Here is a 15,064-nt window from a genome sequence, read left to right as displayed (position 1 = left end):
GAATGGAAAGTATTTACTGTTTATTTGAACTGTATATTGTGAAATCATAGCACAGGTGATGGTGTGAGAAATGTAAATATGATGCAATGTTTAAAAGGGAGCAGACAATTCTAAGAATTGTATTCTTCAATTCTGCTCCCTTCTACTCATGAAAATGTTCAATATTGTAAGACAAACATGTAAACATATTGGACATTCAATCATTTTCATAAATGAATGAATGAATAAATGAATGAATGAATGATAACTACTGTTGTAGCCACAGCTGCCTTGGGGCAGACTGACAGAGGCGTAGCTGCTACGTCCCTTCTGACCATCACCGGGACATCCATGCACATTCCTTCACCAGTGGAGTCGCACTGGAGGCAGGGAGGGTGAAGAGTCTTACCCAAGGACACAACGACAGTTGACCGGGGGAAGCGGGGATCGAAACACCGACCTGCTCAACCGCCTGAACCACTGCCGCCCAAAATACATGTTCACAGATGTCAAAATGTTCAGTTTTGGTGGTGGTGTAGACCCCCTCATATCATTTGGTTGATTTTATCTCTCATAGTAATGAGAGTAGAGATTTCCAAACTACCTCAGACATTGAACTTCACATAACTTTTCTTCTGTGTTTGTGTAATTGCTGTTGGACAACAGTTTAGGTCTGCCTAGGTTTACTAACCTGACAGTTCTCGGTTGTAGTAGTCTCCAGAAAGAGTGAAGCTGGCGTTGCCTTCTTGTGTGGACCCGATGCGCTGCAGCACACAAAACCCTGCAATCATATCGAGTACAAAGATTACTTTCTATTTGACAAAATCAAGGTCCATTTACATTTTCTAGTTGGAATAAACCAATGTGATGGACCACCATGCAGACAGAGGACCTGCTCAAGTGACTAAATGGATCGACCAAAATCCGAAAGTTTGTCCGCAGTTTGTCAACGGCGTTGAACATGCCATCAGGACTTACTGGAGAAGGTGAGCTCAGCAAGAGGAATATCACAGTCCAGGCAGTCGTCAATGAAACAGATGCACAGATTCTCAGCCTTGATCTCCACCCCAGACAGAGGAGCCGAGTGGCTGCCAGCACCAGGGTCCGCCGTGCTCCTGGAATGCCCCACCACATGTTCCGCATTCTCCAGCAGCCAAGTGGCAGCAAGATCCAACTGGCCTGCAGAACAATACAGCTTTTGTCAAATAGCTTCAGACGTTCATGCTCAGATGGTTTTTAGATACATCAACTGCTCTCTCACCTTTACAGTGGATAAGAGCTCTTTTGCAGTCCTCTCTCCTGAAGCCAAGGTCTAGTAAGTGGCTCAGCTGAGGTTCTACAAAGCACCAAAATGAATACTAAAACCTGAAGCAACGCTTGACGGGATAAGACTTCTGAGTTTGTCTCCAAACCTGAGATGGTGTTGGTCTTCTGACTGAAGCCGTCTGACAGTGGAGGGCTGGCATCCACTCGGTCAGTGTCGGGTGAGAGTATAGAACTTGCAGTAGGGAAGGACTTGGCGATGGCCAGAAAGAGCTGGATGTCATTGTAGGAAAGGCGGATGTCCAGAGCAGGAAACTGAATCTTTCAAAGAAGAATATGACTATTCAGTCATCTGGTAAATAAACCGTATTTAGAAAGAGAAAATGTTTCTAGCTATTAAGAGCTGCATGATCTAAGCCACTCCTGACCTCCAGCAAAGGAGGGATGTCCTCCACATTGAAGGCGTCCAGGAGACCGGAGCTGCTCTGGTAAGTTGGGCTCCCACACAGATCTACCTGTACGTTGACAGGATCAATAATGGACAGCGCCGTCTCCTGCTCGCTGCCCAGTCGACACGAGAATACCTGAATCAAACAGTTCAATTATCACCAGTTAACTGCCCCATTATTTAATGCACAAGGCATAAGCACAAATGGTTCTGCAGCTGGAGCTGGCAGGACTTCTTCTGCCAAGACACTGAGATCAAGAGAAAGCCGTTTTAAATCAGACTCTCACCTCGACTCCAGCCAAGCTGCCAGAAAAGGGTCTGTCCAGCAGGCGGGGCTTATATGTGAGGACAGTGGTGCCCTTTAAAATGATGGCATTTGATTCCAGAGAGGATCGGTCCTCCACCACAACAAACTCGGTACCTGTACAAGCAAACACAATATCACATAGACATGTGGTTGCAGCAGAAACATCATTCTTGTTTGGTCCAGCATCTCCCGGGCCTAGTCTCAGATGGACGTAAAAGTACAGAAGCATTTTTCTCACCTGTCACATTAATCTTAACCTCCAAACAGTGGTCCTGGGTCACAGGCACGGTGGACCTCTTGGTTACAACTCCACTCTTTACCGTCTTTGGCATGACAGTGCCAAGGGCTCCTGAATCTGTGCTGCTGAAACTAGACCCCCTCTGTCTAGACTTGGAGCCACTCGACCGTTTCTCATCTGGCATCTGCAAGAAGTCCCGCACCAGCTGGAGCCAGTCAAAGATGAGGAAGACCCTGAGGTTATTGAGAAGCACTGTGAAGCAGGAGGATTCCCGCGTGGATCTGCAGGAAAATGTGGGACCAGATCAAAGCTTCTGTGAGTTTGTGTGAAAGCTGTTTAAACCGTTTGAACTTTGGTTAGTTACCGATAATGCAACTCGAGCTGCAGGGAAGCTCGGTTGGTTCCCGTTTTGGAAGGCTGGAGGATGCAGTCAAACACATTGGGGCGAGACCCATCAGTTCTTCTGTTTGGCTCACTGTAGCGAGTGTCATTGGCCAGCAGGGAGTGAGACACCAGGTTGACCGACTTTGATCCATTGGAGAAGCTTTCAAAAAGCAACTTTGACTTTACAAAGTCAAACCTTTGAAAGAAAAAGAAAAAACAAACAAGCTAAATCTTTCTAGAAGTTTAGTTGGTGGCTAAACTTAATCTGAAAACTAAAAGGTTCAGAGATCTATGCAGAGTTAATGATGACACGAGGATGTTGGCTCACATCTCAGTCAGCTCATATCTCTTATCTCCACATTTTGATCACCATGAAAGTCGTTTTAGAAACATTAAAGAAATAAGGTTCCATGCAAGTTCAGCTTCTCCAAGAAAATGTCTAGAAAATGTCCAGAATGTGACATTTCAAACCAGTAGTAAACCTCTAACTGCTTCTGTTTGTGTGCGTCTTTGTTCCTCTCTCCTTTCAGACTTCACTCTGTCAAGTTGGATGGTGCTCGTCCTGCTTTTGATTCTGAAAGTTTCCAATAACAAGAGTATTTTCTTTGCACTGCTGCCTTGTGGAAACTCATAAAAGCTCATTTTGGTTGTGTTGTGGTGCACTGATAATGCTACAAAAAAGAAACTGGCCTGAAGTGATTGTATTTGTTTTCTTTTCTCAGTTTGCTCCTTTTGTTGTTACTTGGTGCTGTTGGAGTAACTAAAATATCTGGAATTTCAACAACATTTTGTTCTCAGGGTTCAGTTCAACTGTTGTAAAGAAAAAAAGTGTTTTTGCTAGCAAAGTCCAGGCCAACATAAAACGGTTCCTCCAATTTTAACACATAATTTTTTGTGACATATTTTCTCTGCACAATATAGTTAAACATTAAACCCTAACTACTGGTTAGGGTTTCATGTTTGTTTAAATCGTTTTCTTCTGGGTTTGATGACAGCCAAATCTTTTCCTAAGCAGGTTTTGACAACAGTATCTATACATATATATATATAAACTCAGGATCTTTTACATCATTATCACAATGGACTCTTTCCATATGTCCACTGAAGTGGCAGAAAGTATGCACTCATTATGATCAGTACAAGGTCACCCTGCCTCTCTACAGCTAATGTGCCTTCGACTGACGGGGCTTCTGTTTAAAACAACCCACTAAAACAGCATCTAGTTTCATGAGTACTTCATGCTGAAAGTTTAACTCTTTAACACCAGAGATGTTAAACTCTTCAATCCAACATGAATCACTGACATACTGACCCCTCCCCACTTCTATTGCGACATAAACAGCTGCTGCCAAGTCATTCTGTCGGTCAGAAGAACCACTCTTGCTTTAAAACCTTTTATTAACACGTTCTCGATAATCCTTTTTTATTACATTTTTCTGTAGCGCCATTTATTCAATTAATAAACTGACCAATCAGATCTTTCAATAAAAGCATGCGGTCTAACGCCAAACATGCAAAACATTTGATTGACAGATTTTGTGTAGCCTGCTTTCTAGTTGTAGGGGTGTGGACATCCAACAAGCTCACTCCTGATTGGCGAGAGAGGTTACCATAGAAACAGTGATTCAGACCAATTACTGCTTACTGACGACGTCTACGGCAGCATCGTTGTCGGGAAAAATTAGTCGACTCAAGTGACTTAATTTTGATGGAGCTGGAAATAAGTCACTTTCTATTGGTGATGTCACACTCACTCGGCCCAGTTCTCTACTACAGTCAGTGGCGTGAATCAGCCATTTTTAACGCAGAGAAAATCCACACGTCACATTCCACCAGAATTAGGTTAATTGCGTAAAAAAAACAAAACAGAATAAAGGTTACAGTGGTTAAAAGAAAGTTAAAAGTAAGATATTTTCTACCACTCACATTTAGCGGATCCTTCAGGATTGATTTGTACATTTGGGAAAATAGTCAAAACAAGCTAACCTTCCTAATGACTGTCTGTGTTGAGTTTGGCCCGAGCTCTCCAAGAGCTCTAGGCTGACATCCATCATGTTCATCAGAAAAGACAGGTTGGTGTAGACGTCTCCACTTAACACCGTCTGGACAGAGGAAATTCATCCACAAACTGAACATATAGCATTGATCCACGTGACTGCAGTTTATTGTTTGCTTTTAAAATGTGATATGTTTGCATCCATGCTGAAATGTAGGTAGAGCATTCTAACATAGCTGCTGGGGTCTTGAAGGTTGTAGGGTCGCAAGAACTCCTCAACTGGCTCTCCCAGGTTGTTTTCTAGCAGCCCTCGTATCAGCTGGTAGTGCTTTCTGTCCAGAGAGCAGTGCACTGACGACAGACTGCCGTGAATGGACATGTCAGGGACTGCATGGCTCAGCTCCCTGAAAGAAATGTCACATTATTAACGAAGAAGTAGTGACCAAACGGCTTCAACAAAAACTTCCAAGGTTAAAGAATCTTTTTCCTTTGAACTTTTCCAAAAAAAAGTCAAATCAGTACCCCTATGCAGTGAACAACAATAAAAGGGGAGCCTTGGGATGAACCAAACCCAGAGAAAGCAGCTCTCATCTCTGAAGGGTCAGCCGGCCGTACCTGTCCAGATTGCGTTCTACTTGAAGTTTGAGGCGGCAGCAATCCTTCAGCAGGTTGTCTCCAGTGCGACGGACAAAGTACGAAGGAAAGACGATGTCAGAGGACTCAGTGTTATTTCCAATGTCCCACAGGCAAGAAGGGAAACGCTCCGCAGCAAAGATGTCCATCTCCTGCAGGTCCAGAGCCATGCAGTCCAACAAGCATGCTGCACAAAAGAACATCATCAGGTGAGGTTTGTTTTGTAGACTTTTCAGAACTAACAGTGTTTGGCAAGAATTCAATGTAAGTTTCAGTTCTGAAGAAATGCTAATGTGCCACAAGGGCAGTGGTAGATATTTGTGTCTTTGGCAACACATCATGAGGTGCTATTTAACCCTTTTGCTATCCTAGGCACTTTACCATTGGGAGTTGGGTCATCTAGACCCACTAGACAGTGCTCTGAACCTTTTTTCTTCAATGATTTGTGATCTTCACTGGTGTGCATGGATTACATGAAATCTTTCCACCTTTATCCACCTTTGTCATGGTAGGGAGAACACGTCAATGTAAGGGGGGGTCATTTAAGATAGCACAAGGGTTAATACATAAACAAAAGGAATAGACGGGCTGTTTTTTATCAATGAACTGCAAAGACAAATAAGTGTTTGAAAAATGTTTGAACCATCACAGCACGAGTGGACTTTACATAAAAAATACTGCACAGCCGAGAATGGCAAACAAATGAAAATTAAATATCCCACAGTGTATTTTGGACCAAACATTGAGGCAGTGCTTCTCAATTATTTTCTGCAAAGCAACCCCTAAGAAAAAGACAATGTTTCGCACCCCCCCCCCCCCCCCCCACACACACACCACACACACACACGCACACACACATGCTGCGGTGACTATAAACAAGGTTAATATCTATAAAAATTGTGTACCTAAAGTTGTATTTTTTAACATTAACAAAAGAACAAAATCAATATAAATGCACTTTCAACAAATATTAACTTTATTTAGCCACAGAAACCCTGTTCTAGTCTAAAACAGAAAAGAAGCTTAAAGTGCCTGAAATAAAAAATCTGTCAGTCATTATTTAAACTAGAAATATTTTGACCAACTGAACCATTTGATGCTGAGAAAAAGAATTCAATCAATAAATAAATAATACTAAATGTAAATTTGCAGTCACACACACATTCACAAACTGGTGGCGGCTCCGCTGCCAAACACTGGCGCCAACCTCCCATCATAGTTCAGTGTCTTGCCCAAGGACACATCGACTCATGGACGTGCAAGGCGGGAATCAAACCTGCAATCTTACGATCATAGGTTGACCGCCCTACCGCTGCACCACGGCCGCCCAAAGTGATGATTAATGGCTACAATGAGCATGTTTTGCTTTTCAGCTTTTCAGCTTGTCCTTCACAATCAACGGAACTAAAAAGACTTTCAGAGACTCGAAAGAGGCTGAACTATTTCTAAAAATTGCCCACAAATGAGGTACTGTACTCCTACTCCAACCTCAATAATAATCTGGTGAGTAAACATCGCAGTCATCAATGACTAATGTTTGTTAAGGGTATTGAATGAATTGCACTCCTCGGGAGACAGAAATTTGACTTGAGTTTACTTTAATGACTATGGTAATCTTTATGTTTCTTAAATTTTTTTACTTATTTTTTGTTTACTATGTTTGTTTGGTGCGGGAATTTGGGAAAGTGTCTACACAGAGTCTTCTACTTGCAATCTGGACATCATGTTTTCCTCAAACTGTATGGGGTTGATAAAAGTAAATTGTAGTCTTGAAGAAGACTATTTTGAACATCACTATCTAGGTGCAAAACTGGGAAATTTAAACTGTGAATATTATAATCCAGAGGATTTAATAAAAATTAACAGTAGCTTTACCTTCTCCTCCTTGCATCTAAATATACGCAGTATTAAAAAACACCATGATGACCTACTTTCACTGCTGGCAACAATAGGTCACAATTTTGACATAATAGGCTGCAGTGAAACCTGGATTAATGAAGCTGCTTATTTAGATCTTTACAACTTAGATGGATATACACTGTTTTGCAAAAATAGAGCTGGTAAACCTGGTGGAGGAGTTTGCCTGTATGTGAGCTCCTCATATTCAGTAAGGGAACGAACAGACATTATACTGGATGATGGTTTTTCTGACTCAATATTTCTAGAACTAAAACATAATAATGCAAAAAGTATTGTTATTGGAGTAATATATCGCCCACCAGACTCTGATTATGACATATTTAGAGACAAACTTGAAAACATTCTTCTCCACATAAACCAAACGAACATAAATTGTCTTATTATGGGTGATTTAAATATAGATCTATCCAAGGACAATAAAACCAATAATGACTTTATTAATACTCTTTTCTCCTCATCCTTTTTCCCAAAAATCAATAAGTACACCAGAGTTACGGAAAAAAGCAAATCCATTTTGGACAACATGATAACTAATACAGTGAATATTGAATATAAATCAGGGGTTGTATACTCAGACATTACAGACCATTATCCTATTGCATGCTATATGAAACTAAATAAAAAACCGTCAATCCCACGTACAAGGAGAAAAGTGAAAGTTGTAAACACTCAAACCTTAGCAAACCTAATCAGTCACCTTCAGACCAAAAGGTGGGACGCAGTATTCAACACCACAGATCCAGAATCTGCATATAATTCATTAATTGAAGAATTAACTGACTCAATTAGTATAACAATCCCAGAAAAAACAATTAGACAAAAAGACATAAAAGTGAAACCTTGGATAACCAAGGGAATACTAAATTCTATCAAACAAAAGAATAAATTGTACAAAAAGTATATAAAAAAACCAAATACCCAAAATAAATCAACTTACATAAAATATAAAAACAATCTAATAAAACTATTACGAATAAGCAAACAAAATCATTTCACTACACAACTGAAGGTTGCATCTGGAGATCAAAAAAAGTCTTGGAGGGTGTTAAATGACATTCTCAGCCGCAGAACAAAAACTACAGTCATCCCTGATGCCTTAGAGCAATGTCAAACAAACAATCTCAGTTTACCCGATATTTTTAACAATTATTTCTGTTCAGTTGGGAAAAGTCTCTCTCAAAACATTCATCCACCAGGTGGTGCAAATTACAATGCTTATCTTCAGGGAAATTACCCAAATTCATTCTTTCTAAAACCAACCTGTAAAACAGAAGTGGTGAATATTATAAACAAGCTAAGATCGTCCTACACAGTTGGTGCTGATAACATAAGTAGTAACATCATCAAAGCCATAGTAAATGAAATTGCAGAACCTCTCGCTTACACCATTAATCTTTCTTTAACACATGGCAAAGTCCCAAAAATTACTAAAATAGCTCAAATAATACCCATATATAAGTCTGGGGACAAAAATGATACTAAAAATTACAGACCCATATCAATACTGCCAACTCTTTCCAAAGTATTTGAGCGAGTTGTGTACTCAAGATTATCAGACTATTTTGTAAAACACAATGTATTAGTGCCACAACAATATGGCTTTAGGAAAAACAGCACCACGGGTATGGCTATCTTAGATCTTGTAGAAAAAATCAATGACGCCTTTGAAAGAGGTGAATATGGTATTGGGGTTTTTCTGGATCTTTCTAAGGCATTTGACACTATAGATCATGAAATCTTACTCAGCAAATTAAGGCATTACGGGGTCAGGGGATTAGCGCTCCAGTGGTTCAGGAGTTATATCTGTGGAAGAGAGCAATATGTAAAGGTTAAAGAACTAAAATCACAAAAACTCAACATTCAAACGGGTGTACCACAAGGATCCATATTGGGACCACTTCTTTTCATAATTTATATAAATGATTTTGTTTTCTGTTCTGGAGCCATCCACAAAATACTTTTTGCAGACGATACTAGTTTATTCATGTCACATAGAAATATCGACTTATTGGAAAAACTCTTAAATGAACAACTAGTAAAAGTAGATACTTGGTTCAAATGCAATAAATTGTCATTAAACACGAGCAAAACTTTTTTTATCATATTCCACACATCCAGACACAAATCCACCTACAGGAAATTGAACATAAATATAGATGGGCAATCTCTTCAACAGGTGGACTCGATCAAATTTCTTGGAATCCACATAGATCAATTTATAAATTTTAAAAAACACATAGATGAACTAGTTAAAAAATTATCCAAACTTGTTGGTTTATTCTATAAGATTCGGCACATCCTCCCATCAGATGCATTGCTAACATCATACAGATCCCTGTTTGAGCCCCACCTGAATTACTGTAACATCATATGGAATAACACATATTCTACCTACACAGCAAAACTCCTGATTACACAAAAGAAAGCAATAAGAGCAATAACCTGGTCCACGCCAAATTCCCCAACGGATCCACTCTTCCACAGATACAGCCTCCTTAAGTTACCGGAACTCAACACGTATCATAATGCATGCACAATGTACAGTGTTGTTAATAAATTAAATAGTCGTTTGTGTGACCTCATACCACTTTTTTTGCCCTCTTATCACCATGACACCAGGGGAAAGCATATGCTAAAAGGCAAAAACAGAAAATTAAAATGTACAAGCTTCTCTGTCTGTATTAGAGGTCCACAAACTTGGAATATTTTAGAAAATGACGTTAAACAGTCTGCAACAATGTACATGTTTAAAAGGAAACTGAAATTGTTATTATTGTCAACATACTGTGAAAATGCTGCTCCAACCGAAACCATCTATTAACGTGTTTGTGATTTCTTTCTGTCTGTTGACACTTATATGGCCACACGCCAGAGTTTATGTTGTTCAAATTCATTGTCCCTATTGTCTAACACTTTCCACTATATCACCATCATTTCTCGCATTCTATTAGTATATTTTATTTATGAAATTATTTTCTTTTCTTTTCTTTTCCTTCCGCCACTTATCTTTTGTATTTTTATGCTTGTCTAAAATGCTGGACCCCTAATAATAAGCAGCTGCTTCTGGGATGTCCATTTTTTCCACATTCTGTATTGTGAGATTTGTTGCTTTCGACGCATTGTGGAAAAAAAAAAATAAAATAAAAAAAAAAAAAAAAAAAAAAAAAAAAGCGAGGTTTGAAGGATGATAGTGCAACTCTCAGCTCCTGCTCAATGTTTAGCTGGGAAAGCGGGATGATTGTTGGCCGTTGACAAGCTGCACCTTTTTGCTGAAAAATATCAAGCAGCTTGTCAACGTGTTGAGGATGTAATGTCTGTAGGTGACGTCCTAATTAATTTGGCTTCATGCTGTCCGCTGCCACTATTTTCACACACAGTACACACACCCACACCCCCACACCCACACCCACACCCACACACACACACACACACCGGTCTTTCCTCGTCTCCCGCCGTCGTCACAGTGAATCCAAGCTCTAGAAAAGCTTCGTCATATTTCCTTTTCTTAGCTTTTGGGAGACTTTCATTCGTCTCTCTCACTTTGTTGACAGCAGTTTACAAAGTTTTAAACTCCTGCCCAGGCTTTGGCACGGAGCGCACAGCTGCACCACCTGCTGTTGTCAGTGTGCAATTACACTTTACACGCCAAAAAGCAAAGTCTGCAACCATGCGCATCCCACTATTTGAGAAGGACTGCATTAAGGGCAGTTGTGACTAATGTACGACAGCATCACCTGTGTGTCATAAGAGGGAACAAATGACCTGATACTTACAAATACGTCATGATACATGTACCACACGCACAACAATGTTATATTCCATTTTCATAACAGCCATTGATGTGGCTTTACGAGCTTCAAGGGATCTGCGCTTCTCTTAACCACTTGATGCCTGAATTTATTTCCAGATATAAAAAACAAGATTTCATGAAGGTTTTTTCTTGCAGGTAGACAATTAAGGTCATTATGGAGCAGAAGTGGTCTGCAGATTTGCATCAATCAGCGTCACAGAGCTGTGATGCGGCTGCTCCTCTGTTCGACCCTCCACAGGCCCAGAAAACCCCAAAATCCACAGAACCAATATGAGTCGACCCCTGTACGGATGCATGTGACTCAGGCTTAACCTCATAGTCTCACAGCATAAAGAATTAGAGGTCATGTCTTAAATGCTATCTTAAAAGAGCATAGTCAACCAGCTCTCTTAGCACCTTATTTCAGGATTGAGAAAGCCTCTAGAATTAGAGGGAAAACATCGACATTAATAAAAGATAAGTCCTGGTGACTGCCCTTTGCCTGCTACTTACATCAAAGCATGTATGAAGCCAATCGTTTCATTCAAAGCAGGTTCATATCAATGTCTCTGCTTACCTGAGCTGCTAGGACTGGTCTGATCAGGAGCCCCAGTTGTGTTCAGGCTACAAGGTCTATTAAAGGTGGAGCTTGAAGATGAGGAGTTGGAGACGGAGCCTTCTGGTAGGTTCTGCCTATCGCTCTGCTCTGCTGTGCTCGTCACTGTGTCCTTTTTAAAACAATACAATTATATGTCTGTTAGTCACAAGCAGACAAAATATCTTTTTTTTTTATCAAAGCCCGCTTTTGCAAGTTATAAGAGCATCAGGCTTTAACAGGAAGTACACTGTTGTTTCAGTTTCTGTTTTAAAAGTTAGATTTCTAACAATGAGGAATTTTTAGGAGCTGTTAGAGAAGTCTGTGTGAACAGAGATCTTCAAAGCGAATACAGATGATAGTCCCCAATAAATCATTTTGCCCAGCAGATTTCTTCACATATATGGGTCCAATCATGGAAAGCAGACATGTGGTGTGGGGGACGGTTATGCCACAAAAATAAAGAAACAGACAGTCATAAAATCATAGAGATATAAAAGGGCATGCTACAATGAATAAGAAGGGGGGAAAAAGAGGAAAGGTGTGCAGTAAGTAAAATGCAGTGCATCTTACAATGACTCACAGCCATCCAACTTTGAGGCCATAATTTAAGGCTTGGATTAGGGTCAATTATGCCAACGCTTAACCATGAGCTTTGTCAAAGAAAAAAAAAGCTTTAGGTTTTGCCAAAAAGATAGAAATGATCTCTGTCTCCATGACTGAAGCCGGGGGCTCCGTAAAAGAAGAACCTGAGAGCTCAAGGCTTTGCCTTCCATCCTAGTTTTGACATTTCTGAGAACAGCCAGTACTCCTGCACAGGGAGAATGAAGTTGGGAAAATACAGAACTATTTGAGGTAAAATGGAGAGTAACAGTTGAAAGCTTTGAATGCTAGTCAAATCATTTCAACATGAAGACAAGCTTAAAACTGTATAAATATGATCTTTTCCAACCTCTGGCTAAAAACGTCTTAAAGTAGTTGAAGTAAACAAATGAACTATAGGAGTTCTCTACTAATTTACACAAAGCCTGGTGCAGTAGGGAAAACATGTCACTTATATAGGCCTGCTGCTGGACGAAGAAGAAATGGCCCTGATTTGAACCATGTTGTAGTGATAAAATAAGGTTCAGAGCCATACCACCTTGGACACACCCAATCCTCTCTGATCACAGAAGCTATGGAGCCTGGTTAGTCCTAGGATGGCAGACTAGGACTACCAGGTGATATACATTACTACAACCACATGGAGTGCTTTCAAATGTTTCTATGTGCTATTTCCCAATCTGGGTAAATGCCCAGCAAATAATCTGCCATAAAACTGAAGCCAACTCAGATGTGCAAGTCTTGGGGTACTTTGCTGTGGAGACTGGCCAAAGGGAAATACAATGCAGGGGTCAAAGAAGGCAGTTCTAGAAACTCCATTGATGTACAAGTTAGAAGGGAAACCTTCAATAAAAATGGGTCTCACAGTAGGACTGAAGACCAAAATAATGAAAATCTATGTGATTATATGTTTAGCTAGTAAATCTCAGAAACCAAGGAATTTAGCAAAAACAAATTTTGAGGTAAAAGACATGTCCAGCTAACAAGTCTTTTTTTGTCATCCCATATTTTTCTGTACTTTGTAAACATGTTTTGGTGTTCCAGATCATCACTTTCTTCTTAGTTTTCTTAAGCTGTGCTTTAAAGTTTCCTAACTGAGAACTAAAACAGGAATATAATATCTTCTGTCTTAACAGGAAGGGGAAACGGCATATGATGTGTAACAGATTAATGTTGTAATTCTATCAACAACACTCATCCCACTCCAGCTCCAGGAGCCACAAGCATAACGGTGCCCCCGATCTCATTCATGGCTGGTTTAATAGATACATTTTATTTTGAGAGTTTACACCCGGGAAGCAGAAATAACAAAATCCAGGAAACAAGAGTTGAGAACACCAGGAGACAAAAACTTCCTTTTAATAAATGCTTCATGGGCCAACAACTTCAACTATTTATTCATCAAAAGAACACAATGCAAGGAAAACATGCAAGTTAGTTCTCCATGACAATTCTGTATTCACCAGGCATTGACATCTGCTGCTTTATTAAAAAATGATTAGCATTTTTATTTGATTGACCAACATATATGGCCGACACAAGCTAATAGTGGTGTAGCGATGAATTGATTAATCAATGAACTGATTTTTATTCCTGCTGTTAATCAAACCAACTTATAACAAAATAATTTGTTAATATCAATATTGCAAAATACCATTTGGATTGAGGCATGGAAGTTAGCATAACTAGGCAGGGGCCTCAAAAGTGAGTACCGTAGTCACCAGCTACTTTTTGATGACGAACAAAACCTTCATTTAGTACCTTGTAGGAAATAATCTGTGTTTGCTGTAATAATAAATTCATGTTCACTTGGAGAAATAACTCTTTGATCAAAGTAGTCCTGTTTATCAGCCCTCCTTTTGGTGAATTGCTTTTTTCCTCAATGCTACTGTCTGCACGCAAACGGCAGCATTTGGCTAGGATGGATTGGATTTTATCCGCGCTTTTCCAGACGCTCAAAGCGCTTTCATTGTGTCCATTATTCATTCACTCTTCATTCATACTTGGTGATGGGAGGAGGCTACACAGAGGTACACAAGCACACGCAATCCCAGAATTTGCTAGTGAATTTGGTTGGTTTAGTTCCTTGTGGAGGTGCGGTGACTGTCTCACTTTTTATTAACTGGTCCTGTCAACAATTGAGGAACGCTAATAAAAACAGCTGCAGAGCAGTAAAGACCACAGCAAAGTAACTCGGTTTGTTATCTTAATACGAGTTTGTTAATTTCCGTATTTTAAGGACTCTAGAACAGTTTCCTGAGCCTGGTCCTCAGAGAACGCTGTATTTCATTTATTCTATCCTGTTCTGCTTAAAGACAGTCGGCTTTCATGACTGTCATTGCAAAGTCTCTGCAAAGGTTGGTAACGTTAGAGCAGAGTAATGAAATCCTTCAGGGCAGTGCCTCAGGACCAGGATTGGGAAACATTGCTCCGGATTATATCTTAAATTCCGGATAGATTTATCACAGTTAAATTGAACACCTAAAGCAGGGGTCGGGAACCTTTTTGGCCAAGAGAGCCATAAATGCCACATATTTTGAAATGTAATTTCGAAAGAGCCATACAATAATGTAGTGTCCCTTCCCCACACTGAGGCATGGAGACTTAACCTCTTTTAAAGTTCTTTATTCCGATTACTGCAGACCGCAACAAACGCCGTTCAATTAATTCAGCAACTCCTGAATCTCTCCCGCCGACACTAGAGCGCTTCTCCCAACTTTATATTCCCCTGCTCCCGCTGCAGCCCTCCCATTTCCCTTATTCGGCCCATAGCTGAACCCCATTGGTCCAAACTACCTAACAACAGGCTGAGCGACAGAACTGAGGGCCAATCAGATCTCTGCTTGACGCGTTCAATGAACTCCAGAACTTTTAACGCGGCCCAACAGCCATCCAACTCAGTCCGCGA

The 15,064-nt window shown here is 40.2% G+C and overlaps 1 protein-coding gene across 5 annotated transcripts in view; it reads right to left on the bottom strand.

Annotated features, from left to right (window-relative positions):
• Positions 1-15,064, bottom strand: part of vps13d (vacuolar protein sorting 13 homolog D) — a 72,045-nt gene that overhangs the window by 29,510 nt on the left and 27,471 nt on the right. For all 5 annotated transcript variants that reach the window (XM_023957042.2, XM_078950077.1, XM_011473001.4 and 2 more), the window contains 12 exons: positions 11,536-11,686; positions 5,231-5,435; positions 4,848-5,019; positions 4,606-4,721; positions 2,600-2,815; positions 2,236-2,516; positions 1,978-2,111; positions 1,671-1,826; positions 1,392-1,563; positions 1,241-1,315; positions 958-1,158; positions 671-760 (listed from right to left, as the gene is read on the bottom strand). In XM_023957042.2, coding sequence (XP_023812810.1) covers positions 671-760; positions 958-1,158; positions 1,241-1,315; positions 1,392-1,563; positions 1,671-1,826; positions 1,978-2,111; positions 2,236-2,516; positions 2,600-2,815; positions 4,606-4,721; positions 4,848-5,019; positions 5,231-5,435; positions 11,536-11,686 — 1,969 coding nt within the window. The remainder of the gene's footprint in view (positions 1-670; positions 761-957; positions 1,159-1,240; positions 1,316-1,391; positions 1,564-1,670; positions 1,827-1,977; positions 2,112-2,235; positions 2,517-2,599; positions 2,816-4,605; positions 4,722-4,847; positions 5,020-5,230; positions 5,436-11,535; positions 11,687-15,064) is intronic.

This window comes from Oryzias latipes, chromosome 7, assembly GCF_053564925.1.
Source record: "Oryzias latipes strain Hd-rR chromosome 7, Olatipes_Hd-rR_3.1".
NCBI lineage: Eukaryota > Metazoa > Chordata > Actinopteri > Beloniformes > Adrianichthyidae > Oryzias > Oryzias latipes.
The sequence above is the reverse complement of the archived record's forward strand: the minus strand, read 5'-3'. Positions and strand labels throughout refer to the sequence as shown.